The sequence below is a fragment of the Motacilla alba genome, chromosome 21 (genome assembly GCF_015832195.1).
Source record: "Motacilla alba alba isolate MOTALB_02 chromosome 21, Motacilla_alba_V1.0_pri, whole genome shotgun sequence".
NCBI classification, from domain to species: Eukaryota; Metazoa; Chordata; class Aves; order Passeriformes; family Motacillidae; genus Motacilla; species Motacilla alba.
The window spans coordinates 4,790,689-4,817,955 of NC_052036.1; the positions used below are offsets into that span (position 1 = coordinate 4,790,689).

The 27,267-nt window shown below is 43.5% G+C and overlaps 4 protein-coding genes across 4 annotated transcripts; all 4 read right to left on the reverse strand.

The window, feature by feature from the left end:
- Window positions 1-338: 338 nt before the first annotated feature.
- LOC119710546 (arylacetamide deacetylase-like 4) lies at window positions 339-4,645 on the reverse strand. Its single transcript, XM_038159757.1, has 4 exons — window positions 4,204-4,645; window positions 2,455-2,671; window positions 2,201-2,264; window positions 339-1,521 (listed from the first exon to the last, which is right to left on the reverse strand). The coding sequence occupies exons 1-4, from the start codon at window positions 4,363-4,365 to the stop codon at window positions 747-749; spliced, it is 1,218 nt and encodes a 405-aa protein (XP_038015685.1). The 5' UTR covers window positions 4,366-4,645; the 3' UTR covers window positions 339-746.
- A 1,407-nt stretch (window positions 4,646-6,052) lies between these two features.
- Window positions 6,053-9,999, reverse strand: LOC119710549 (arylacetamide deacetylase-like 4). The gene is made up of 4 exons (XM_038159765.1): window positions 9,823-9,999; window positions 8,533-8,749; window positions 7,715-7,778; window positions 6,053-6,827 (listed from the first exon to the last, which is right to left on the reverse strand). The coding sequence occupies exons 1-4, from the start codon at window positions 9,997-9,999 to the stop codon at window positions 6,053-6,055; spliced, it is 1,233 nt and encodes a 410-aa protein (XP_038015693.1).
- A 1,273-nt stretch (window positions 10,000-11,272) lies between these two features.
- LOC119710731 (arylacetamide deacetylase-like 4) lies at window positions 11,273-15,819 on the reverse strand. Its single transcript, XM_038160119.1, has 4 exons — window positions 15,643-15,819; window positions 13,238-13,454; window positions 12,798-12,861; window positions 11,273-12,047 (listed from the first exon to the last, which is right to left on the reverse strand). The coding sequence occupies exons 1-4, from the start codon at window positions 15,817-15,819 to the stop codon at window positions 11,273-11,275; spliced, it is 1,233 nt and encodes a 410-aa protein (XP_038016047.1).
- Window positions 15,820-18,083: 2,264 nt separating this feature from the next.
- LOC119710733 (arylacetamide deacetylase-like 4) lies at window positions 18,084-22,684 on the reverse strand. The gene is made up of 4 exons (XM_038160120.1): window positions 22,676-22,684; window positions 22,080-22,296; window positions 19,189-19,252; window positions 18,084-18,858 (listed from the first exon to the last, which is right to left on the reverse strand). The coding sequence occupies exons 1-4, from the start codon at window positions 22,682-22,684 to the stop codon at window positions 18,084-18,086; spliced, it is 1,065 nt and encodes a 354-aa protein (XP_038016048.1).
- Between the last annotated feature and the right edge of the window lie 4,583 nt (window positions 22,685-27,267).

The window sequence follows — 27,267 nt, forward strand, 5'->3', positions numbered from 1 at the left end:
CTTCCCCTTCTTTCTCTCCTCATCTTTCCTTTGTCCTCTTCTCCAGTCAGTTTCCAAAAAGAGCTATAGTTGAGTATTTTTGAGCCAAATTTTTCACCAACCCTGCCTATCTTTTTATGATGCAATCATATTTGTTTGTGCCACCAGCACTCCTGTCCCTGGTCGATGGAACTGTCCTTCAAGTTATGTGGGTGAAACATTACCCAGTAGTCCAGTACAAAAACTGGGGCAGAAAGGGGCTCCAGTTCTGCCTGTGTGCCGAGAAACACGGGTGATGTTGGCCATGGAACCATTTGTTTGTTGTGCCCACAGTGACAGAGACCACGCTTGACACAGCGTCATATTTCCTAATTGTCATCATATTTATTATTTTATTGTCAGTGGCTCATAACCCACTAACGTCAGCTGGGTTTTATTCTCACACCACACACACCTGCTAACACACAGCTTCTCTTCACACAGATATATATATTTTTTTAAACAACTGGAACAAACCAGGATGCCCATTCAAAGAACCGTTCTGTACTAGCAGAGCTAAAGATAAGGGCTTGCAGCATGGTACAAGCTTGCATAAGGTTTGCATATTCCATGTCCCAACTAACAGCTGGAATGAGGTTCTGATGAGCCTTGTTTATCATTGTTAATGGCTGCCCCTGATTCACTAATCATAACCTGATATTAAATATCCTAAAAAGATATTTCCCTAGGCTGAGGCATGAACAGACTCATGGAATCTAAGATGTTTACTATAAGCTTTTTAAGAAGTTAACAACCCTGTCCAATCCCCTTTTCCCAGATGGAAATGAGAAGCCACAATAATCATATAGGCTTATGATTCCATGGAATCCATCCTCAAGGTGGTACCAGGTCACTCGAACCCCATTGTCCTCCAGCCTCTTCTTGTACAGCAAGCCATCGTCCCGCAGCACGTCGTACTCGCAGGTCAGGATGAAAGATTCTGGCAGCTGGTGAACAACAGAGTCTTCAGCCAGCAGTGGGCACAGGTTGGGCTCGCAGAATCTCTTCACTGTCTCATAAACTTCAGCTATAAAATCAGTGGGCCTAAGTGGCTTCACACCCCTGACCTTGAACTCCTCAGGGATGTTGTCTGGACTCACCCACTTCCTATATTTCAGCCTCATGTCTGGAGGAATATGAGAGCCCTCCAAGACCTCTTGCATGTGCAGTGCATCCCCATTGAGGTACAGCAAAGCAAAGAAAGCAGCACGTTCCCGGAATAGCAGAGGAACTCCCCGATTTTGATGGTAGGATGGTAAATTGAAGTCCAGGGCCTGAAGGCCTGGGTAGATGAGGATCTGAGCACGGAGCCTGGGGAGGTCTGAGCTGCCTGCCAGGGTCTGGCTCACAGCAGCTGCCAGGTTGCCCCCAGCACTGTCCCCGCAGACAGTGACCCGGGCAGGATCCACGCCGTAGTGCTGCAGGTGCTGCAGGAAGTGCTGGGTGGCGTTCAGGCAGTCTTCGTACGCCGCGGGGTATTTGTGCTCAGGGGCTAAACGGTACCTGGGACACAGAGACAAGAAGGAAATGTCAGTAGTAGTAACCAGGAAATGGTCTCATACGCTGCTCTTCAGCTCTGTCATTTTGGGGTGGCTTGGCTCTAGGTTAGGAGCTTCAGTGCCTCCAAACAGCTGCTCCTCCGGGTGGGATTACAGATAAACTGTAAATGGTGAGTTCAGCCACAAGGACTCACTGAAGTAGGATTGTCTCTGATTAATGATCTGAACAATGAATTGAACATTCTTAGTGACGGTGAAAACTCTCTCTGTACTTCTGACAAGATTATTTAATAATTTTGTGCCTCTGCTTCTTATATGTAAAATGGGAGGATTTCAGTGTGATTATTCTCTTTTCCCATAGTTCCCAATTGCTTGGAGCATCTTATTACATGTCCATATGATCAGCACAAGGAAGACTTTTTTCACCTAAGTTTTTAATTGGCTTTTGTACACTTACTTAGTGTGCCAAATATTTCCATTTGTATCTTTTCGGAGTATCTCTGGGCATGAATAGTTAAGGGCTGCGAAATCTTCTTTATCACTATTTTTCTCTTTATGAACTTGACTGAATCCCATAGAAATTCCTGTGCCAAAAAAGAACATCTCCAACACCAGCACAGCTCTGCTGTGGTCCCACAGCAACAATAATCTCCCAATTACAGAACTGGGTAGTGTTCACTTACTGCACAGACACAACTACTGAGTCACTCTCCCTGGAGAGGTAGCGACACACCTTTTCATAGGTATCTGCAAAAGAAATATTGTGGTTAGTGCTTCACTATTGCCCTCAGCTTTGAGACAGCCTAAGAAATGTCTGCTCCAAACAGGCTTCAAGCTTCATCTCAAATCACATGCTGAAGCCACATCTTATTTCAATCTTCTAAAAAGGTGTGAATATTCTTTCTACACCACACAGTTCCTCCAGGAAATATCTTACCAAGGCTTCCAAATACCCAGCCTCCTCCATGGAAGAAGAGGATGCCTCTCCTTGGCCCATCCGAGGTAGCTTTAGGCTGATAAACCCTCACAGGTACTTCGTTAAACTGCAGATCCTGGATAAAGAGCTTTGGATCCAACCCTAGTTTCCGCCCCTGTCGCACGTATCGGCCAAAAGTGATTTGGCTGCAAAGCCCAGTCTTCTCCAAAATCCTTCCCTGTTAAAGGTAGAAGACATTAAGGTATAAAAACTCTGCATTGTACTTACATCAAACTTATTTGGAGGACATTTTAAAGAAACACAGACCTCTGATTTGGAAATGAAACAATTTTCCCAAGTTCTCACATCCTGCAGTCGGTAGAAAAATTTACTTGCGCTACTCCAATCCAATGTCATTGTAACGTCACATCAGAAATTTTATAAAGATCAGCCAAAGTGGCTGTCTTGGAGTACATATTTTAATCACCAGCATTGTCCTGCACGTATCTGTGGTCATTCTTGTTTCATTTATACTTGATAAGAACAACAAAATACCTTATGTAGAAACAGTTCTTCATAGTTGAAACTAGTATTAATGAATTAGACCACAAAACTCAGTGAATTTGCAAACCTAAAGTGCTGAGCTGTAATGTGTGAGTTAGTTACAGCTTTTTATTCACAAAACAGAGCTACTGAGCAAAATGAAGTTCCTTCCTTCCCCAATGCTCTTGCAAGCTAGAATATAAATCTGATGTAATAAGTGAAACAAGAAGCTGGGAATCAAACAGTTACCAGTCAGTGGCTGAACAAGATCCCTCTTTTTAATGCCCAGTGAGTCTGTCTTGTCACCTGCTAGTGGGGTTTAGGATTGCTGGGCAGCTTCATCAGTAAATTTAATTTAAAGAGGATATAAATGGTTTAAGAATCTGTGTGGAGGAAAACAAAATCTGTGTGATAGCAGGGGTGATGTTTCTGGCTAAAGAAATGACAAAACTGAAGATTTTAAGAAATTCAAAGACAGCAAGTGAGAGGTGCAGAGCTGACGAGGGCTTTAATGCCGTTTATGCAACGCTGCCAAAGAGAGTCCAGGGATTAAGTAAAGCAGCCCTAACCGGATTGCGTGCCATAAATGTCAGCCGTGGCAGGAGCAGCTGAAGAGCTGCAGCTTGGTTTGTGCAAGGTGATTTCGCCTGAAGGTGCGGGCAGTTATCACGCAAAACACCAGCCCAGCCCCGACCAGGCTGCCATCAGCCGGTCGCAATCTCCGCTAACCCGCCCCAGGCACGGCTCTGAACCGGGAACGGCGATTGCCCGCGACATGGGCAGAGCTGTCCGCGGCAGCCCGGCCGGGAGTGCCCGGGGCAGCATTCTCGACCGGGGGATGCTCGGGACAGCATTCTCGACGGGGGGATGCTCGGGACAGCATTCTCAACCAGGGGGTGTCTAGGACAGCATTCTCGACCGGGGGGTGTCTGGGACAGCATTCTCTACCGGGGGATGCCCGGGGCAGCATCCTGGATCGAGGGGTATCGGGGGCGGTGTCCGCATCGCGGGTGCCCTTGCGGTGTCCGGATCGGGGGATACCCCGGGGCAGAAGCCGACAGGAGGGGCTCCCCGCATGCTCTCCCCATGATGCGGCACCGCCAGCATCCCACGGGAACAGCGGGGACACGCGGATCCTGCCCCCGGCTGCCCGTGTTGGTGCAAACGCTGCCCCCCCAGCCCGCCGGTCGCCCCGAACGCCCCCTCGCCCCCCGCCCCGCCACTCACCAGCGCGGCGGTGCCGAGCAGCACGGTCAGCACCAGGCGCAGCTTGACCGGCTGGTTCACCCCGGGCGGGATGTCGTAGCCGGGCAGGCCGAGCAGCACCGCGGCCGCCGCCAGCGCCGCCAGGGGCAGGAGCAGCAGCAGCAGCGCGGGCAGCAGCGCCATGGCCCGGCCGCGGCCCCGCGGGGCTCCCCCGGCAGCGCTCGGCAGAGCCGCGGCCCCGTCACGGGCCGAGTGCGGCCGCTCCGCAAAGCCGGCGCAGGGGTCATGGTGCGGGCGGCCGGGGGGAGCCGCACGGAGCGGCCGGAGGCGCCGGCCGGGTAATCTCGGTTCAAGGAGGCCCGGCGTGACCTGCGCGCGGTACCGGGGAACGCACGGGCCCGGCGCCGCCTCCCGCCGCCCCGCCGCCGCACGGCCCCCGCGGCCCCGGCCGGCCCGCCGCCGCTGCCCGCCGCTCCGCGCTTCTCTGCCCGCCGCTGCCGGCGGGAGGTGAAAGCAAGGGCTGGCTGCCCGTGCTCAGTCAGGGCTGCCCTTGCGCGGGGAAATCTAAGAGAAGCCAGCATTTGTTTTTGTAAATAGTTGTGTTTTTCTCAGCAGTGTAGGATGTTTTTCCCTTTTTTCCTCAGGGTTTCCTTAGGACGAGGAGCAATGGGCATATACTAAAACTCAAGTTTCATCTCAGCATGCGGAGGAACTTCTTTACGTTGAGGGTGACGGAGCACTGGGACAGTGCCCACGGAGGGTGTGGGCACCGTGTGTGTTTCCCTCTCTGGAGATGTTCGAAGCACACCTGGATGTGCTCCTGCGTCACCTGCTCCAGGTGACCCTGCCTTGGTGGGGGATTGCACTGGATGATCTCTAGAGATCATTCCCAACCCTAGCAATTCTGTGATTTTCATGTCCTCAGTCAGGCCGTTCTGAGTGCGCTCACTGCTGTTCTTTGCTTTCATCAGCAGGGTGTAATGAAGCATCATGTCGGAAAACACTGTCTCATCCTGTAAATAAAACTCAAGCAATGGAGAAAGCAAAATTGACAGATTCTAGCACAGAATCACAGCACAGATTCTGCAAAAGTTCATACTGGGGGACACCCTTTGGAAGAACATGAAAACATTTTCCTTCATATTCCCTCTTTAAGCTGTACCTTTCAGTACACACAGACCAAGAGCCCAGTTCACAGATCCTTCCTGCCTTTCTAAATCCTGATGTCAGCATTTCATCTCAACACTATATCCTACCCTCTGTGGGCATACTGAAGACTTTCCGAAATTAAAAAGGACTTTGTGGAGCTACAATTATTTCAAAATCAGAGCAGCCCTTACTTGCCTCCAGCTAGGTGTGCCCCATCAACTCTGGCCTTGCACTGCTACTTTTGCAGCCATGGAATATTTGCTCAATCTCCTCACTGAGATCTTGATCTCTGCTTATTTGTCCAGAGTTTTCCCTCCCTCACTATCTACCTAGCTTATACTTTTAAGATAAATTAAGTCATGCTTTGGAGCTTATCAAATGGACATCACAAATGAACTGGCTGAAGTGAACAACATTTAATCCAAATCATTCCACACAGATTATTTGTATAGAAGTAAATCAGTAATTAAAGACAAGGAATCAATCAGATGACAATTTGAAAAAAAAAACCACAGCACATTAAGAAAATTGTACTGTCAAAAGACTGAACTGTCAGAAGTCTCACAAGGAAAAGATCTGTGTTAATTTGAAGTTCATGGATCTTAGACATAGTATTTTACACATCAAAAGGTGTCACATTCTCTGCAGAGCAGCAATACCTGAAGTGTGAGAGCCTAAGCCGAGTCATTAGTGGGAGACGCATAATGAGGGAGAGTTCTTTTTACAGGCCTTTTATAAATTCAACAACCCGGTCCAATCCCCTTTTCCCAGCTGGAAATGACAAACCACAATAATCAAATAGGTTTATGATTCCATGGAATCCATCCTCAAGGTGGTACCAGGTCACTCGAACCCCATTGTCCTCCAGCCTCTTCTTGAACAGCAAGCCATCGTCCCGCAGCACGTCGTACTCGCAGGTCAGGATGAAAGATTCTGGCAGCTGCTGGATAATGGTGTCCTCAGCGAACAGTGGGCACAGGCTGGGCTCACGGATTCTTTTCACTTTCTCAAAAACTTCAGGCTTGAATTCACAGGGCTTGTGCGGTTCGTAGCCTCTGACCTTGAATTCCTCAGGGATGTTGTCTGCATTCACCCACTTTTGATACTTCATCCTCATGTCTGGAGGAATATGGGAACCTTCCAAGACCTCTTCCAGATTTGATGTGTCCCCTTGAACGTACTGCAAAGAATAGTAAACTGCACGTTCCCGGAATAGCAGAGGGACTCCCCGATTTTGTTGGTAGGATGGTAAATTGAAGTCCAGGGCCTGAAGGCCTGGGTAGATGAGGATCTGAGCACGGAGTCTGGGGAGGTCTGAGCTGCCTGCCAGGGTCTGGCTCACAGCAGCTGCCAGGTTGCCCCCAGCACTGTCCCCGCAGACAGTGACCCGGGCAGGATCCACGCCGTAGTGCTGCAGGTGCTGCAGGAAGTGCTGGGTGGCGTTCAGGCAGTCTTCGTACGCCGCGGGGTATTTGTGCTCAGGGGCTAAACGGTACCTGGGACACAGACAGAGACAGCAAAAGTAACAGAAGGAAATGTCATAAGTGTAAATACAGAATTTCTACAGCATCTGGTTCTCCCCGTGTTGGACTAATTTTTCCCTCAGAAAAAAAAACCTCATGAAGGTATTTTTATCCACTAAACTGGTATTTGTCCAATGAGTAATCACAGAGAAGTCAGAGCTATAGGATGGGGTTGCAAGAACATAGCGTGGCTGGGAGATTCCAAGAGCAGTCCTAATCACATATTAAGTGATGTAACTTCATTTTTCTCTTCTAGTGTAGACTGCTTCTGCTTTGTGGATTAACTAATTTAATCAATCTGCTCCTCACTGTTGCTTAGGATATTTCATTTTTATAAATTTTTTTCTTTATTTATATAACTGGGACAGTTATATTTTTTAGTGTTACTGGTATTAATAGTACTAATTAGTGGTATTATTACTTACTAGCATTTGATTCTCACTGTTAGAAAGCTCCTTGAAGTTCACAAGGTAATTACACCTATTTAAATGGTTCAGTGAATCGTCACCTTCCAAGTTGGTTTATTAGTCATTTCTCAACACATTGGAACTCTCTTCTGGAAAGCATTCCTTGGTTTATAGCTCTGTGTTGGGACACACATGGACCTTACTGTGGGCTGTGTCTGCACTGTTAGCTGATGGAGCAGGGAGAGAAATGAAAAACAAACAGCCCCTTTGAAATTCTGTCTGGAGACCTGGGATCCTGGGAAAATCATAGAAAATCCTGAGTTGGAAGGGACTCATGAAGATCATGGTGTCCAGGTCCTGAAGAGGAGCATTCCCACCAGCTGCGCATCCCTGCAGTGCTGAGAGGCAACAAGAGGCAAAAAGGCTTCTCTGGGGCAGCTGGCTGTAACTCACCCCACAGACACCACCAGCGAGCCGCTTTCCTTGGCAATGTACTGGCAGATCCTCTCATGGGAATCTGAAACACATCCAAGGATGTTTTACTGCCCACAGACGGTCCAGCTCCCCTCATCCCTCTCCCCGTGGCCGCCTCCCTTCACAGCGCTGGAGGGGAAAGCCCAGTCCAGTGGCTGGAGATTATCTAACATTTCTAGTTATTTTTTAATTAATTGTTATAATTAATCATAACCAGTATATTAATTATAAGCAGTGTGCTAGTCTTAAATCACGTTTAGGCATACACTGTGTGTATGTGGCCGACAGAATTCCGGCCTCCACATAGAGTTAGCATGTAGCTGACTTTCTTTACACAGACTATTCTTGTTGACTTGATTGGGAAAATCACTGGAACTTTTAAAAGTTTTGCCAAACTAACCCTGATATGCTTCAAAGAACATGGCCTGGGAGAGCATGTGTATTGTTGAAACTGGATACAAGAAGGACAGAATTTATGGACTACAAGGACATTTTGTAGAAATCAGAATACAAAGAAGCAGCTAACAAAAGAATGTTGTAAAGCCCCTACCAGAGGAAAAATACACTAAAAAGACTAAAGAGAATAGAATACCAATTTATGAAAATTAGAACAAATGGGCATTAATTTCTTTGTTTGCTAAAACAGGTGAAAAAGTTTTGGATCAGCGTCTGTGTGGAGGCCGGGATTCTGCCGGCCACATACACACGGTGGATGCTAAAGCAACGCCCGCCCGGCTAACGCGACAGGGACGGTGCCGGGGAGCTGTGGCGGCGGCAGAGCCGGCCCGGGGCCGTACCGAGGCTGCAGCAGATCCAGCCGCCGCCGTGGAACAGCAGCACGGCGGGCAGCGGCCGCGGCGAGGGCCCGCGGGGCCGGTACAGCCGCACGGGAACCCGGCCGAGCCGCCCGTCCTCCTGCCGCACCCCCGGAGCCGGGCCCGGCCTCCAGCCGGAGAACACCAGGCGCTTGACGGCCAGGCTGCTGCACAGCTCCATCTTCTCAAAAATCCTGCCCTGTTGGGAGAGGGAGGACAACCGGGGTGAGCTGGGGGGAGACGGCGCACCGACAGCCCTGAGGGGGCACCCGGTGAGGGTGAAGGGAGAACCGTGTGAGGGGCAGCCGGTGAGGGTGAAGGGAGAACCGTGTGAGGGGCAGCCGGTGAGGGTGAAGGGAGAACAGTGTGAGGGGCAGCTGGTGAGGGGCACCAGGAGAAGGGAGACCTGCATGAGGGGCAGCTGGTGAGGGGCAGCTGGTGAGGGGCAATTGGAGAGCAGCAGCTGGTGAGGGGCAAATGGTGAGGGGTAGCTGGTGAGGGGGCACCTGGAGAAGGACAGCTGGTGAGGGATGCTCATTGAAGGGACACCTGATGAGGGGAGTTGGTGAAGGGGCTCCTGGAGGGTGATGGGCAATTGGTAAAGGGGCTCCTGGAGAGTGATGGGCAATTGGTAAAGGGGCTCCTGGAGAGTGATGGGCAATTGGTGAAGGGGCTTCTGGAGAGAGAAGGGTGGTTGGTGACAGGGCTCCTGGAGAGAGAAGGGTGGTTGGTGACAGGGCTCCTGGAGAGTGATGGGCAATTAGTCACGGGGCTCCTGGTGAGGGAGGCCTTGCCAGTGCTCCCAAATATCTCTCATCTCTCTAAGGTTTCTGAGGTTTCTGTTTTAGTCTTCTTAAAAAGCATCCAGTCTCCCATTACTGGTACTCCCATTACCCAGCCTCCCATGTTGCTGGAAAGCCCCAAGAATGGCCTAAAACCATCATGTGTGCTTAGCTAAAGTGGAAGTCAAAGCAATCTCACTTTTTATAAATATTTAATTTTAAATTTAATTAGAGAAGCTCAGCTGATAAAGCTTGGGCTCTAATGGTTGACTTAATCCTTATGTAATAGGGGAAATCTGGCTGAGATCTAACAGAAATGATTTTCCAAACACCGTCCTCTCAAGTCAGCCCCCAGAAGAGACAAGCCATCATTTAAGCCTTGATAGAGCTGGCAGGATTCTGGTATTTACACCAGAATTCTGGTTCTACTGGTAGAACAAAATTAACATCTAACAACGTTTCTTGCAGAAGTTGCAGCAGAGTTACTCACCAGAGTAGATGTAACAATAAAAACAGCAACAATAAGTCGAAGTTTTCCGGGATTGCTCACTCCAGGAGGGATGCTGCAATTGGCATACTCAGTTTGAATTGTTCTTATGATTGCAGATATGAATGAAGCAACAAAAATCACCAGCAGTATCACTGGCAGTAGATAAAAAAATGCCATTTCTCGTATCCAGAGGTGATGTGTCTTCACAGCTATCTTTGAATTGGCTTTTTGAGGTAACAGCAAGGCCTGGAGCAGTCCCAGTTGCAAGAGATCTATCTCTCAGGTGTTGCTCTCTTTAAAGTCCTTGGAAATGTTGTGCAATGTGCCAGCAGTTATCACATTGGAGAAGAGTCAATGTGTTTAATTTCCTGTTTATCTTTATGGTAATTGTGGGACTGATAAAGGGTCTGGTATTAAATAAGGAACTCTTGGATTGTGGATGATAGCAGTGAGTGCTCAGAGACTGAAGCTGATTCCTGCATGAAGTTCTAGTCTATGACAGAGACCCAGCAGATTAAATTATCCCTTGCAACTGATCCGCAGCCAGGACATTGGCTTCCTGCATTGTGGGCATGCTTTCCATGGTTTGGGATACATACCTTTAACAGGGACATTTAGAAAAGAAAATGGGAAGAGAGGGTTGGGGGCAAAAGGGAAGTAACAGGCTCTGCAAAAGTAAATGCATCAGTCCTATTTTGTTGTTAGATTATTTGAGGCTTGAAGCAACCTTGGCTGCCCATGGCAGGGTTTTGGAATGAGATGAGCTTTAAAGTTCCTTCCAGCCCAAGTCATTCTGTGATTCCAGGAATCTATTCAAGCACAAGAACAAGTTTTTCAGCATACACATAGGTTTGATAAACACGAGAAAACACTTAAAGCATTTTCCCCACTGTAATTTAAACAAAGCTGTCAATTTCTGTTGGAAACAGTTACATTTCTAAATGTCAAGTTAACTAATGTGACTTCATTTTTGTGAGTATAAAGTACTGGTTACCTAGCCAACAGACATCTCCAGATTTCAACTCTTAAACTCAGGTGCTACGTGTAGCAGAGAGTACAGGCTGTGCATGATAGCACTGTGGAGTCAGTGTCTTTCTCCTTTGCCAAAGCACACACTTCTAGGAAGCATGAAATCGTCAGCTGTAATTGAATAAAACAGGTCAGACCAGATGTTGGCTTAAAATTTTACTGCATCTTTTATATGTACTGAGAGAGCAGCACTTGTACTGGACAAGTGTCTAGTCCAAACAGATAATTAAAATAGGCAGACTGCACATGGACTACTTCAAACAGCACTAAAAGAAACTATTCTTGAAATGTATTTTATGGTGATCACACTGGCATAAATGCTTATTAACAAATTGTTGTATATGAATTTCTTATATGGAATTTAGAAGCATAAAAGACCACAGAGATTTGGCAGTTCTTACAGAAACAAAGAAAAACGTTGCTATAAGCTTCTTAGAAAATTCACAATGTTGTCAAGGCCCCTTTTCCCAGCTGGAAATGAGAACCAGTCACTATTAAAGGAATTTAGGATTCCATGGAATCCATCCTCAAGGTGGTACCAGGTCACTCGAACCCCATTGTCCTCCAGCCTCTTCTTGTACAGCAAGCCATCGTCCCGCAGCACGTCGTACTCGCAGGTCAGGATGAAAGATTCTGGCAGCTGCTGGATAATGGTGTCTTCAGCCAGCAGTGGGCACAGGCTGGGCTCACAGAATCTCTTCACTGTCTCAAAAACTTCACTTGTGCAGTCGAGTAGCACACGTGGTTTGTAGCCTCTGACCTTGAATTCCTCAGGGATGTTGTCTGCAGTCACCCACTTTTGATACTTTAATTTAATATCTGCAGAAATATGGGAACCTTCCAAGACCTCTTCCAGTTTTGTTGCATTTCCATTTAGATACTGCAACATGTAGAAAGCAGCACGTTCCCGGAATAGCAGAGGGACTCCCCGATTTTGTTGGTAGGATGGTAAATTGAAGTCCAGGGCCTGAAGGCCTGGGTAGATGAGGATCTGAGCACGGAGCCTGGGGAGGTCTGAGCTGCCTGCCAGGGTCTGGCTCACAGCAGCTGCCAGGTTGCCCCCAGCACTGTCCCCGCAGACAGTGACCCGGGCAGGATCCACGCCGTAGTGCTGCAGGTGCTGCAGGAAGTGCTGGGTGGCGTTCAGGCAGTCTTCGTACGCCGCGGGGTATTTGTGCTCAGGGGCTAAACGGTACCTGGGACACAGAGACAGGTGTAAGAGAAGGAAATACGAGCTTTAAATGTACTGCTAAAGTCCTGGTTTGTGCAACCAGGAACACCCTGATTTCTGCAGAGTTTTAATTGTCTCCACAGGGTTACCATCAATAAGATTAGGTGGTGCAGATTATTTTGTTATGATATCATCTGTTTATGATGTCTCTTAGGTCATTAACAACACAGGAGTGCTCAGCTGCCTACTAAATGTAGGTTTTATTGACAGTCATTTAGTTACTTTCTGCTTCAGTTTTTCATAGGCTGGACACAAATGACTTCTGGTTTATATCTTTGTTACATAAAGTTATGTTGCACATCCTTGTAATCTGAGCCATTATGCCAGTATTTTGATAATATATTAGCTTGTCATTCACACTGTGCTTCTCAAAGCATCAAACAGGCTTTCCTTGAATAACTGCTAAGGAGATCATATAGCTTACTATCTGTTTACAATCAGTTTTGAGTTTGGAAATTGAAAATATTCGTTCAAAACTTCATTTTCCAGCTAGATATCCCAAAGTGTAATTTGTGATGTAATCAGACAGTGATAACAGCCCAAGTGAGTCTTCAGTGTCTCCAAGCAACAGCAAATGGAAGTTGCAAATCACATACTTGAGAAGTCCCACAGAGACATTTCTCTGAGGAAGATTGTTGCTGTGATTGAGGGGACAGGAGGTGATATTTACACTAGAGGAAGTAATCTCTCAGAATCAGCATGAGCAAAGACTCACCCCACAGATACAACCACAGATTCACTTTCTCTGGCAATAAAGCGGCACAGCTCTTCGTGGGTCTCTGAAAGAGATTTGTGGGGTTTGGGTTTCGGCTGGGGTGCATTTTCTCTGCAGAGAAGAGATGTTATCTATTGAAGAAATCAAAGAATTGCAAGAAGGAAATGCTCTCTACTTTTCCCTGCTGCTTCCTACAAAGCTCCTCAGTTCTTTTGTACCTCCTCATCCTCCTATTTCAGTATTTTTTCCCCTTGTATCATTGTTCTGTAAGAAAAATCATGTGATCCACAGCAGATGCCTTCTTCTGGCAGCAAGAACTACAACATTGAACCTGTGGTTATATTCAGAATTTGCAGCTGCTACAGATCAAGAAAGAAATAACTTTACAATTTATGAAGTATGTATGTCTTTAACTGAAATATTTCTGGTAGATATCTTACCAAGACTTCCAAATACCCATCCTCCTCCATGAAAAAACATAACTCCTCTCCTTTGGCTGGCAGATGGAGCCTTAGGCTGGTAAATCCTTACAGGCACTTTCTCAAACCACAGATCCTCGATGAAGAGCTTTGGGTCCGCCCTCAGACTCTTTCTTCCTTGCATGTACCGCACAAAGCTCAGCTGAGTGCAGATGCCCAAGTTTTCCAAAATCTGTCCCTGTTCAAAGGCAAAGAGAACAGAGAGCTCACTCAAGAGACCCTGTATTTTCCAGAGGAAAGGAACTGTGTGGACAGTAAACTCACGGTGCCTAAGCAATGCATTTTTAGGGCAGTAATAAGCTGATGGAGTAGTTGGACAGGTATAGGAGAAAACTGAACAAGTTACAGCAGCATCAGGAGGGGTTATGAGAGAGTTACATGAATGAAGAACAGAACCCCAAACAATGCAACATTAACAGACTGGTGAGATAGAATCCTCTGCATCCTCAGCAGGTCCTTTACCTAACATTGAAAGCCAAGAAGTTTGGTTTTCAGTGTTATTCTATCCTTCCCCACAAGTGATGTGGAAACGTAGCAAAAGATGATCATTCTGGTGATGATTGTCATGGTACAGACACTTGTCCAAAGTAAAGTTGACTAAGTTAAGAATATGTTTGATAATTATTGATAATTTTTGATCCATTTCCTAAGTCTCACTGAGGTGCGCCATGCACTGACAAGAAGACCTTGACATATTTAGGAGGAATGAACTTCTGTTCATTCTCTGTGCTATAGGGATATTCATGCCAGGTACCAGAAAATGAATACAAATCAGAGCTAGTGCTCCAACATAAATTTGCATAAATAAAGGAAAAGGCATATCCTCTGTATTGAAATGCATTGTTCAGCCATGCCAGTCAGTACTTTGGTCCTTAGGAATATTTGGATCAATTTCATAATACTCAAGATTCTGTTATTAATATTTCTCATTAGACAGCCACATTTGCATGGATTGTCAATAGTGTCATAATTCTCAACATACTTATCTACAAAAGGCCATTTTTTTCACAGGAATTCCAGATATTTATAATACTCTCCATGCCTGATCTTGAGGAAAGATTTCTTGAAGAAACTAAGACATTTTGCAATGTATTGATTTTAATTTTTTATAGAAACTAGTTTTAGTGTCTCCAGTTGTATAATAAAACAACTTATTCTTTTGTATTTGCTATTTTCCAAGCAGGAATGGAACAATACCAAGGATATTTTAACTTTTACATTCAACTTGTTTGTTTTCTTTCCCCCTGTGTTGCTTACATTGCAGCAAACAATGCTGGTTTATGGTGGGCAGTGGATTGATGATTAAAAGAGAACTGGCTTTTCCAGCTGCTTAAGTGATGTAATCTCTTCCTAATTACAACTTCTGCACAGCCAAAGCATGAGAATATATATATATATATATAATTCTTTACTATAGTTGGCCATAATCTAGAATATTTCTGACAGATATCTTTTTCTCTTTGTTTTCTTTTTTAAATTTTAAATAGCTTGTATCTCTTTGCAGATATTCCATTAAATTATTTTAGTAAATATATGCACAACCTCTGTTACCTCCTATCTAATGCCATGTCTCATCAGAGCATCACCTATGATTACATAGAAATACCTGTGATTCAGTGAGCTCCTCTGTCAGCAGAGCTCACCAGATGTTGAGTGCTGCTCTTGGAGACTGATCACCTTCCCACACATTTTACAAGCTGCTTCACCTGGAGAGGTTGGGCCCCTCATTCCCATCAGAAAATCCTGCTTAGTTGCTGCAGGGGTCATATAAATGTGCTTTGGGCAGAAGAATTCCTTCTGAAGAAGAATTCAGAAGAATTCAGAAGAATTCCTTCTTCTCCCCAAGCTCCTCTTGGGCAACGTTACCCAATTTTGTCACTTGTGTAACAGAAACTTTTCCTTCCCAAGGCCAATTCTGAAATGTTCAGCCTTTCACCTCATATTCAAAATAAATCCAGAATTCTCATCCCCATGCCCACGAAAAGCTTGAAAGCACTGTCCAGAGACATCTGGTATAGTCTGAGCCAAGAATGGAAATACAAATGATCCAACATGGATAAACATTATAAATCAAATCATTGCTAGGTCAGCTCGAGTCAGGGCAGAAGCACAGTCAGACTTTCACACACTTGTGTTAAGGCAGCATTTAGGTACCGCCTCAGATAGAGCTGGGCAGGACTGGATTAGAACAGTGCAGTGTCAGAAGTCTGGCAAAAGTTTCTTTAGCAACACTCAGCTTAAAAAAACATGCAGCATGACAGCAATGCCCTGGTCTCCTCTCATAATTCCATGCAGGCTTCTAGCACAGTAAGTTTAAAATCTCCAGGTTCTCTGTTTCCCCCCAAAATCACACCAGGTTCACTTACCACCACAGCTGTGCATATTAAAATTATATGAATGATTCGAAGCTTTGCAGGCTGATTCACTCCAGGAGGAATTTCTGAGTTGGAAAAATCAAAATTAATTGCCCCTATGACCAACAATATAATTGCAGCCAGAAAACCAGCTACGAATAACACCAGCACTGTGAGTACAACTGCCATTTTGCTGAACTGCAGTGATCTGACATGTCTTTGATTTGACTTTCCAATATATATTTGTCTTGTTACTTCCTGATTCTTTGTTAATCTTCTTGTTCTTTGTTTGCTCCAGTAAAAACCCTTCTCCTCCCTTTCACAAATACATTAGCAGGTATCTTTCCCTCTCCCACTTTCTTTCCCCCTGTTCCTGTTATCTCACAAAAGATTAGTTGGTCAAAGTCCTTGATTTGGTAGATCTATGCCAGAAGCATTTTGGAATTTTTGCAAGAAACCAGGGCTTAGCTGGGAGAAGAGTGTTATGAATGAACAGCATCAGCATTAAATCAGTTGGAGGTGGAATATGGATGGAGGGCATTTGTGTGCTTTGAGTTTGTGGCACTATAAAACACCCATCTGAAGAGTTTCCTCAGGAGTGGGAACCTGCACGTGATGACTGTCACTCAAAAGGGCCAAAGGCATTGTCATCAATGCTCTTTGGAAAGGTGCACTTAGAAAATTCTGTCATTACCCAAATCTCAGTTCTTTTTAGTATTTGTGCTCTCTTCTAACAGAAGAACATGCTTTTAAAAAGCCATAGGAGGTTGACTTTAGATTCATGATTAGGTGACCCTGTTGCAGGTAACTTTCAGTGACTCTATGTGCAACAAATACAGCTGAGAATGACTTAAGATAACCAGTGATGAAAGAGTTCTGAATCAAACTGCTTTATCTTGTTCTTGCTGAGGAGTAGGACTGTGCTAATGTAGAGAAGGTGTACTTTAAATGATGCAAATTAATTGTTTGTGACTCTAAGTCTGCAACTCTTCAAACAACTAGGATGTCAGAACATTAAAATTTCAAATTCATGGGGAAAGAAAAGAGGTAAAAAAATCTAACCATATTAGGTAGTAATGGGGGGATTGGTTTTTTTTTGTTTGGTGGTTGTTGTTGTTGTTGTAAAGTCAAATTATAAGTGATGGGGAGGAAAGTACCGTGTCATTTTAGTTACAAAACTTTATAAAAATTCAATTTCATATTGTTCCTCTAGTGGGAAGTTGAGTGTTTTTAATAGGGCACATGGTCATCATAAAATATTCTGAAGTAGAAGGAAATCTTGTTTCAAAAATCAGCAAAAGCCCAGATTTGAAAAAAAAAAATAGTCTATCCAGAGGTGTTTGTGGACTTTCAGTTTGTCTTGTGTTTTCACAGTTGTGTGGTTATATCCAGTGGTTTGGTAGGTTAATTACTGACCACAGCACAGATGTGACCAGGTAAAAGCAGCAGGATTGTGGTTTCTGCTTGCCTGTGTTGTGTTGTTCCTTTCACCACAGGAGGGAGGTTTCTGTTGGGTTCATCAGTCAGTATGTGTTTAGCAAATGTAACTCTCACTCTTATAACAGGAATATTTGCAGTGCTAGTTTTTTATTTTGTTGTTGTTGAAAGCATCACAGAATCACCATAGCATTACAGTGATAATATAGATAAAATTGTGCTTCTCTGCCTTCTTTACATGGTTTTCAGATTTTTATCAACACAGCAGAACAGGTAGCCTTGAGCATAAGATAATCTTGAAAGAAAAAAAGGGTTATGGAAAAGTCTCACCTCTGCACTTCTCTGACATCCACACACTCATTGAAGTTCAGAGATTCCAGTTTGAGAATGAAGTTCCAAAATGAAACATCATTTCTCAGATCCCAAGCAAAATCAAACTCATGCTAGTGCCAGTTTAGGATTTCTGCTCCAGACAGGAGCCTTCCTTTTGACTTCCCTATTTCTGGAGCAGTGTAGTTTTTGTAAAGACCAAACCTGGAAATTAAATTCATGGCTGCAATTTCAGTGTCTGCTGTAAGACATCATAGTAGCTGAGTTCTCCATCTGATTCCATCAACACCTCCTGTCTGTCACAAGGGCTGAAGCAGACCTCAGTTGTTGTCTTCAGCATTTCTGGGCTGTTGAAGCATCTTCGTGGAGATTCTTGTCTCTTGCCTTCAGTGTGTGCCAGCCATGCAAAGATACTGGAATTGCTGTAGTTTTAGTGAAACAGGATGTGCTAGGCACCTTGCCATTTTCATGTTGGTTTTATTGGTGTGTTTTTGCAAGAATATTTTCTAGAATGGTGGCAGTTGAAATAATCTTAACATTTGCTTGAGAGTCACTACAGAAGTAGAAATCAGAAACTACAAAATGCAGTCAAAATCCAAACCATAAATCAAAGGTGTTTATATCCCTTGCTAAGTATAAATTCATAGAGATACTGCATTACTTGCATCTTTCTTCTGAAAAATACTCTATAAACTGTTTATATAATTCACAATACTGTCCATTATCTTATTTCCAGATAAAAAGGAAAAAACCCCATAGCCAAAAAATGCTAAAATTCCATGGAAGCCATTCTTGCAGTGATACCAGGTCACTTGAACACCATTGTCCTCTAGTCTCTTCTTGTATAACAGACCATCATCCCTCAACACATCAAACTCACAGGTCACAATGTAGGACTCAGGGAGCTGGCAAATAATGGAATCTTCAGCTAAAAGTGGGGAAAACGTCATTGCTAAAATTTCTTTGACAGCTTCATGGACTTCAGGTTTATATGATGCGGGTTTTGGTGGTACGTAGCCTCTAACCTTAAATTCATCAGGAATAAGGTCAGCACTTACCCATTTTTTATACTTGTGTCTCATACTATCAGGAACATGGCAGTTTTGTAGAACATCTTTCCAAAATGTGGGTTTTTTGTTAAGGTAACGAAAACAGAAGTAGATGACCATCTTCCGGGGCAACATGGGGACAAAAGCGTTCTGCTGGTACGAGGGCAAGTGGAAATCCAGCCCCTGGAGTCCTGGGTAAAGTAGGACCTGAGCACGTACTTTTGGCAGATCTCTATCATTCAGCAGTATTTGGCAAATAACTGTAGCAAAATTAGCTCCACAGCTGTCACCACTAATGATGATGAGACCAGGATCCACGTGATACTCTTCTAAATTCCTCATGAAGTATAAGGTGGCATTGAGACAGTCAAAATACTGCCCTGGGTAGGGATGTTCAGGAGCCAGACGGTACCTGAAATGTCAGAGACTGTGGTTATTGTCAGTGGAGTTACAAACATTCAATTTGTGGTGTTTTCAGTTGCTGTGTTAGTTATGCAGACTTTTTTCTTAATTTTAAAGATTATATTTGGGTTTAACTAATGTAGATTGGAAGGCCAAACTAATGATGCTACAGCTATTTTAGAACACTTTGCCTATAAGCACATTTCTAAATTAAATGAAAGGCTTAAGTGAAAAATAGGGATGCAATCTAAAACAGTAAATATTTTCAGCATATTTTTCAGAAGAGTTTCAACTGAGAGCTGTATTCCCATAAATACTTCTATGGCAAAATAGGACTTACCCCACAGACACAACCACTGAGTTGCATTTTTTGGCCATATGGCGGCATACTCTTTCAAAGGCTCCTAGAGAGAAAGTTTAGCAGAAATGATGATTTGAAAATCAAATATCCTTTTGAAATGAAAATACAGATCCCTGAACACTTGCTACGTGGAAGGCACTGCAAGACGAAGCTGATAAGGAACTCGTGCTATGGAATGTGGTCTTTACACATGAATGCAGTTTCTGTTGGCCAGTGGCTCTCAGGGCATCACACAAGCATGTAAGGATGGTGATACTGGGGAAACCCAGAAATCTGTCTGGTATGGTCTCACATCTCACTTGGTGGTCAACAAAAGGTGTCTAAGGAGAGTGTAAGCTGAGGACAAAGAGGAATAAGGAGCATACAGGAATTTGAGTCTCAGGGCCCTCCTTTGAGACAGAAGCTGTCTTTATACCTAATGCCCTTGATTAGCATTTCTTGTGTGAATTACCCAAAGCACTTGTTAAGCCCATGATTTCAACCTTAACCATAACAGCTTTGTGCAAGGAGGAGTTCTCTCACTTGCTTACAAAGGTGGTTAGAGCCATTTCTAGCTGCTCCTTTAGTACCTGGCATTCACTGCTTCCACATGGTGGAATTCTTGTACTGTAAGAAATGGTGGATAAATCCTTCCCTGTTTAACTTCTCTTGCGTCTGATGATTTTGTAGTCACTTGGTGTATCTGTCTTAATGCACCTTTTGCAGCCTGAAGAGTCACAGTTCATTCACATATTCTCTGCACAGAAGCACTTTTCTCACCTAGGCAGCCTCTCCAAGTCTTCCAGTAGTGCTTTATGATTTTTGAGGAGTGGGAAACAGAACTATAAGCACTATACTGTATTTAGAGACACCATGGATTTATTACAGTGGCATTATAAAATTTCCTGTTTTGTCTTTCCTTTCATAGTAATAATTGCTAGCATTTTGTTTGCTTTTTGACTGCTACTGTGCACTATGTCAACAATTTCAGGTAACTTCCTACCATAGTCCCAAAATCTCCTTCCTGCTCCTGCTTGGAGTCCATTGCTTCATTTATAAGGCCAGAATGCTCTGTTCATCTGTTTGACTTCTCTACATGCCATTTCTCCTGTCATTTTATGGTCTGATCCTCTGCTGTCATAAAGACATTCTGCAGTTTTTCAGCCATCCATTTATGACCCTCAGAGGATTTAATACCACATCTCCTTGCACCATCTTTTCTGTTTGAATAAATTGATTGAATCAATTGATTAGCACTGCTCCCAGTACAGATCTCCTTATGGGAATCTCACAGGAACTTCCCATGACCCATCTTTTTCTGTCTTTCAATCAGCTGTAATCCAAATGAAAGACCTTCCCTCTTGTGTCATGGGTGTGTAGCCTCTTTAGGAGACTCTTCTGGAAATCAAAGTGGGTTTTAGCAACTCAGTCTCCTTCATTCATGTATTTGCTGACTTAAAAAACTTAAATTGATGAAACTGATAAAGAGTGTGCTTAGATTAGATATTAGGAAGAAGTTCTTTCCTGTGAGGGTTGTGAGGCCCTGGCACAGGATGCCCAGAGCAGCTGTGGCTGCCCCATTCCTGGAGATGTTCAAGGCCAGGTAGGACAGGGCTTGGAGCAGCCTGGAATAGCAGAAGGTGTCCCTGCACATGGTGGGGACTTAGAATGAGACTTAAGGTCCCTTCCACCCAAACTATTCAAGGATTCTAGGATTTGAGAAGTATGACATCCATTTGAGGGATAAGCCACAGTTATCTGTCCACTGATTCTTTTCAGTGTAGAATCTGCTGGTTGCAGACTTCAGGCTTCCAGGCTGCAGATTCCCAAAGGCCTTCTGAAAGCTTGTCATCATGTTGTTTTCCTGCTATCAAACATCAAAAGGAATTGAAGCCAAAGGTCAGGTCCCACTCTCTGTGTACAGGTACAGCTGTTACATCAAGCCATGCCACGTGAACAGGGACTCACTGTGCAACTTGTGGTGTGTTTTTCCCTTCCAGTGAGAGGAATTCACCAGTCACTTAGATCACGGAGTGCCTGCCATGCCTGGAGTCCTCACTGTCACCGAGACTAGCTCTAGGCATGAGCCTGACACTCCACCCAGGCTCCTGTGCTCTGAGTACAGCAGGGTAGGTTATCTGTGCCCCAGTGCAGAGGGGAGCCCGTGGCACCAGAGTTGTGTCATGATTCCTGCACAGGGCTGAAGGATGCCAGGAAATTCAAGTCTGCCCAGTATAGTGCAGACCTACCCTTTGAAACAGTAAAGGATTCAAACCCCTCAAACTGCACTGCCTGACCCCCGGAATGAAGTTCAGATTTCCATGTTAGGGGCCTTGGCTTGCAGAGAAGGCACTCGGAGCCTTAGCTGCTCAGAAGGAGATCTGGAGCACTCAGGGAGCTGAACTCCCAGCTGCTGAGACAAGGGTTGTCTCCTTTTCTGGAAAAGAAATCAAGTATCCTCTGCCATGTCACCACAAAAATCAAACTTCCCCAAATTGCTCCTTCGTTATTTATATTTTCCTTCATTTGGATTCATTGTTTGCATGAATGGGAATTTATTTACAGATTTTTTAAAATGTATTTAAATCTTTCCTTGGACCCATATTATATCTTTTATGTAAGATAGGGTAGTCCTAGTAGAGCAGCATCCCTCACTGAGAGCTGAGAGCAGGGTGAGGGATTTCTGGATCACAGGTCTCTTGCCCAAAAGAAGCAGAGATGGGGCTCCCTTTAACACGGGACTATTCATTCCACAAATACTTTCCAGTTTGTGCTGAGCAAAGACTGATGACACTGAGAAGGACAGGGCAGACATTGACTGACACATGCCTGAAGGCAAAAATGTAAAGGTTTGGATTTGACTTGAAAAATAAAACTTGCCCATTTCTTACTAATGCTCCCAAATGTGCCAGCGCCTCCATGAAAATACAGAATTCCTCTTCTTTTGCCAGTGGGTGGGCTTTTGGGCTGATAAATCCTCAAGGGTACCTCATCTACTGTCAGATCTTTGATAAGCAGTTTGGAATCTCTCCGTGGAGGTATCCCATCGAGCACTGCTCGCAGTATGGTTAAATCATTGCAGATCCCCAGCTTCTCCAAAATCTTTCCCTGTTGAAAAGAAAGAATTTGGAAGAAGGGGAGTAATGTTGGCTTGTTTCTGAACAGACAGCATTATTCTATGTACATGCAGTTCAATATGTACAGGATACATCTAGGTATTTGTTTTAAATTTTCATATGAAACAGTTTCCCAGCATAAAGGGGCTACAGTTTGACTGAAAAATCTAAAGAAGCTTTTAAGATTAGTCATGCTAGTTTTGTGAGTTCATTTACCATGTTTTGGATTCATATATCAATGCTTACAGGCTTCAGGAGCATTAATTGCTTTTTTCTTTTTTTTTCCCCCCTTAAGTAAGCCATTTTCCTCCTGCTCCCAAATAGACTACCTAAGCAAAAGCGGAATCCCCAGGTTAAGAAATTTCACTTACCGCGACCATGGTTGTGATCAGCAGAGAGTGGAAAAAACGAAGCTTTAGAGGTTGCTCAATTCCAGGTGGCAGTTCCAAGTTGAAAAAATCATACAATACAACCCCCCAAAACAGTGCTGGTATTAAAACAGGAGAAATAAAAAACATTCCTACAATTGCTAAAGGTGTATAAACAGATGCCATTTCACTTCAAAACAGGAGTGAATGCTATAAAACTGGGTTAAGCCCTGTTTTCAAGTGCATCTAAGGTGTCTTCACAGGAGACTGAGTGCTCAGTTCATATGCAGAAATTAAATGTTTATTAATGTTGCAATGCAAGGTAATGCAATTTTCTCCACCCTTCTTTTGCTAATGATATTATTCACAACACTTGTATGCTTTCTTTGTACCCTTTACAAGAGGTGGGATCCAAACTATATGGAAGTGATTAATACTATGAGCTTTTCACTAATAAGGAAAAATTATTATTCAGAGGGGCCTTGATTTGAAGGCCTTTGTGGTTTGTAGTGGATTCATTTTGGATGGACATTCCTGTTGTAGTGTTAAATTTTAGTGATGAGGGGTTACTTGCATTTGTCATCAAAGCATATATACACTTCTCTGAGAAGAAAAATACCCAAATCCACATTTTTTTATAAACTCCGTTTCATAGGGGAATACACTGACACATTCATGCTTTAATTTTTGTTTAAGTGAGAGTATATTTGCTCTGTGTTTAAAATCAGTGCAAGCCTGAATGTACACGAAGGTGTCTCCAGACACTTGAGGGTACATTTGTAGATTGAAGCCACTGTTGCTGCTGGCAAAAGCTTTTTAGCATTTAACCCTCAGAGTTTGATATTCACTGTAATTCTTGTTTGCAGTTCAGTGTAGAGGCATTATGAATACATATGTATTGGTGAGGGATTGGTAACAGTTGGTGGCAGTTGTCTGGTGAAGTAATTGTTCTGGTTTGTGTTCTTCTTACTAGAATTACGTTTTCTACATGATTCAAAATTTACAGTTGCCAAACATTTTGTGCCTTGGCTTTTAAAGTGGAATTCCAGTCTGAAAACTGAATCAGTCTTTAGTATCATTAGCACAGTATTTAAATCAAAGCAACACTGACAGCTGATTTGCACAACATTGGCTTGTGAAGGTAAGGATGTGTGGGATGAAGCAACGTCATAAATTTGTGCCAAGGTTTGTGAAATAGGGAGATCATTGGAACCTTTTCTGTGATGAGATTTGCTGATTTGGAGCCTTTCCCTTCCACAGAGCACACATTTAGGACATAAGTAGTTAAAATGTTGGACTGCAGAGTATTGAGGCCAAACCCAGCTGCCCATGGCCAGAGCTCAGTTTGTCCTAAGCTCATCAGATGTTCTCCACAGGGCTCTGCAGCACAGCTGGGGCAGCCCAGTGGTGTTTGTGGTTATTAGCTCTAGAAATGTTTCCCTGCAGTGTGATATTATAGCACAGCCTGTGGGGATTTGGCTTTGTTTTGCCATAAGAACAGCACAGTTTAACTAAGTGCTTCTTTCTGATATCTGTGCCATCAGTCAAACTATCTTGAAATAAATTCCCACATGGATATCAGCTCTGAATCTTGTATTTCAGCATTCTTGATGATTTCTTATATTTGAACCCTCAGAGGAGGCAATTTCTGTGCTTTCTAAAGAACCTTTAATCAAGAAGAAAAAATTCTTAAAGGTACCTAGTACTTCATTGGCTGTAAATGAAACTTTTAAAGGTGACCAAAGGCAATTAAACACCTGCTATTGGTGTAATCAGATTAGGAAAGCCTTATACCAAAGAGCACATGTCTGTCTGCTGCTACCTCTATGAGATCTTGCTGACAGTGTTTTGACACAAGACCTCTTCTATTCAGTGAGTCAGTAATTAATCAGCTTTAATCAAAACCAAAACACCTCACACATGCCACCTCTGTTTTGAAACCTTGATAGACCTGATAGAGTAGGAGGGAAATTGCTTTATTGTCTTTTTATTTAAAAATAAATTTACAAAGGGGCAGTTTGGAGTTTTTTGTTCATTTGCTTTTTGTTGTTATACCCTGGCAGTTATCTACAGAATCTGTTGTACAGCTGTCACAATCTGAACAAAAATCTTTCAGTTCTGCATTACAGCCTTTCTGTTGTTAAAGAGATGTTGGTGAATCAATGTTTCAAAATAATATCCTAATGTTTTAATCTCCTAGTATGCTATACTGTTAGAGTATACTCAGCATGTGAACTTAGAGCATGTTCTAGCTCTGTGCTGTTTGCACCTCCAGTCCTCCTTGTCCTGTTAGCACAATGTCCATGTTTTTCCAGAATCCAGGAAATCCCATGGTCTGAGAGCTGCTTGGTCCTTCTGGGGATGTTTATGTTGACAATTGTGTGATGATGCTTGGTGCCTTATATTCCATATATTTCAGCTATTTCCAGTCTGGCCAGCCATTCCTGTACCACAGAATGGGTAGGAATATCTATGGTCAGTGTCTGATTCTCAAGTTGTTACAAAACAGTCAGTGAGGTTTTCAGTAGGTTTTTTCCCAGTTGTTTTTGAGGTGGTAAATGTCAAAAGAATGATTTTATTTCATTTGAATCCACTGCGTGAAATGAGTACCTTGTATCTTCACTCTCTGGCAGTAGAGAGGTGGGTGTTTGATGTGTTTTGCTATTGCCATATTTTTGTTTTTAAGCAAACTGATCCCCAAAGCCCAGCTTCCACAAAGTCTTTACCTATTGATGAGAACAGCCTTGCACTAACTAAAGGTTGATGAGATTCCACTAAACCAGAGAAAATGAACACAGTGTGGAGTTTGACATTGTAATGAGAATTATGAGCCTCATGTGGTTCTTTATTGTTATGAAACAGCTACTCAGAGCTCACAAAATGATTCTTTATTCATTGAACTTGGTGTTGCTGGAGTTTAATTGGTTAATGTAGCACTTGATGAGAACAGAATTGACAATGGCTGGGTTAATTCTTCCCATTTTCTCATCAGCACGCCTCCATTTATGCATTCTAAAATTCATTCTCTTCTTGATTTTCAGCATATTTCTAATAGTTATAGTAATGATGGGAAGGGGAAGTACAATAATGATACCTACCCAAAGAAATGTGGTCTTTGCAGGCTTTCCCAAGACTCAGCTTTGTGGATTTTCTAAAGCTTCTGTAGCTATGGAATCACACATAGCTTTATAGGCTGAGAATGTGTAAAACTCATCAACTTCCCCTTAATTATTAGTGGAAGAGGCAGGAGCTGACAAACCCAACACCATCCAAGGCAGGAGCACTCAGGGGAGTTGGTGCTAATGAATTCTGTGACTGTCATGAGTTATTGGTTTCTTGTGAAGTCTCTCTAAAACATTACAACACGTTTCACTTGTGATTGCAGGCTGTTTCCACCACGGCTAACCTGGAGTCAGTTGACTATTGCAGAGCTTCTCTGTGTAACACAGGAAATCCTATGATGAGTAACTGAAGCCTTGTAAAGTAGTCAGCTCTGATGACTGAGGTATCGATCCCAGCAGGTAGAGCCAGGAAGCAGAAAACAGGAAAAAAATAACATATTACAAAGAAAATTTAAACATAGAAATAATAGCTTCTGATAGAGTTCTTTATTTTTTTTAATGTTCATTTCAAAGTGAAACTCTCTGGTAAATATAATTTGCCTTGCTTTTTAAAATTATTCTTATTTTCTCTAGGTAATTTAGCAGAACAATTAGAATCTGTGGAGTACTTTAACTGCCTTTGTTTTTACCACTTAGAGCATGGGAGGAACTTGCCATACTTCAGTTCACATTTCTTCATTTCACATTAGGTAAACAACTGACTGAAGGCACCTCAGAGCTGTTCATACCTGTAAGCCTGAGTCTTCTGATCTGAGAGATGGATTTAATATGCCCTTCACAGTGACAATAAGAAGCTTTAAGATATTACAGCTTATGGTACATGCTGTACCATAGTGGTTTTTAAAGGTGCTGTGTATTTGCTTCATCTGCCTCTGCATTTAGGCTGCCTCCTACCTACCTTTCAGTGTCCTCCCTTCTTGTTATCTCCATCTCCCCACCCAAATAAGTAGCTAGTTCCTGTATGCTTTGCTCTTACAACAGAAAGCCACCTTGCACTTAGTCTGGCATAAATCTTTATTTTAGCCTTTTCTTTATTCCTTCTCTTCTCTGAAGTCTGTCCTTTCCAAATGACTCCTAGGCTAAACAGCTGCTAACAAATTCTGGAGTAAAAAGCTGTACTGTATTAAAAAAAAAAAAAAAAAAAAAAAAAAAAAAAAAACCAACCAAAATGAATGTTATATATTAGCATTCAATGATGGAAATTCAGATCTTGTATTGAGCAGTTCAGAGCAGGTACATTTTTGAAATGCTTATTCAACTGGAGGGCTTTGTAGGGTAGCACTGGGAAATGTGGATGGATTGTTGGGTGTCTGTGTCTCTGTTGCTGTGCACTTCTGTTCCTAGTGAATGAATTCTGCTCCATACATCTGGATTCCAAAAAGCTGCTCTGGGACATCCACTTGGGATTTCATGGCAGGTCATCACATCAAAATGAATCTTACTAAATCAGAAGCTGCTTGAATGTAAATATAA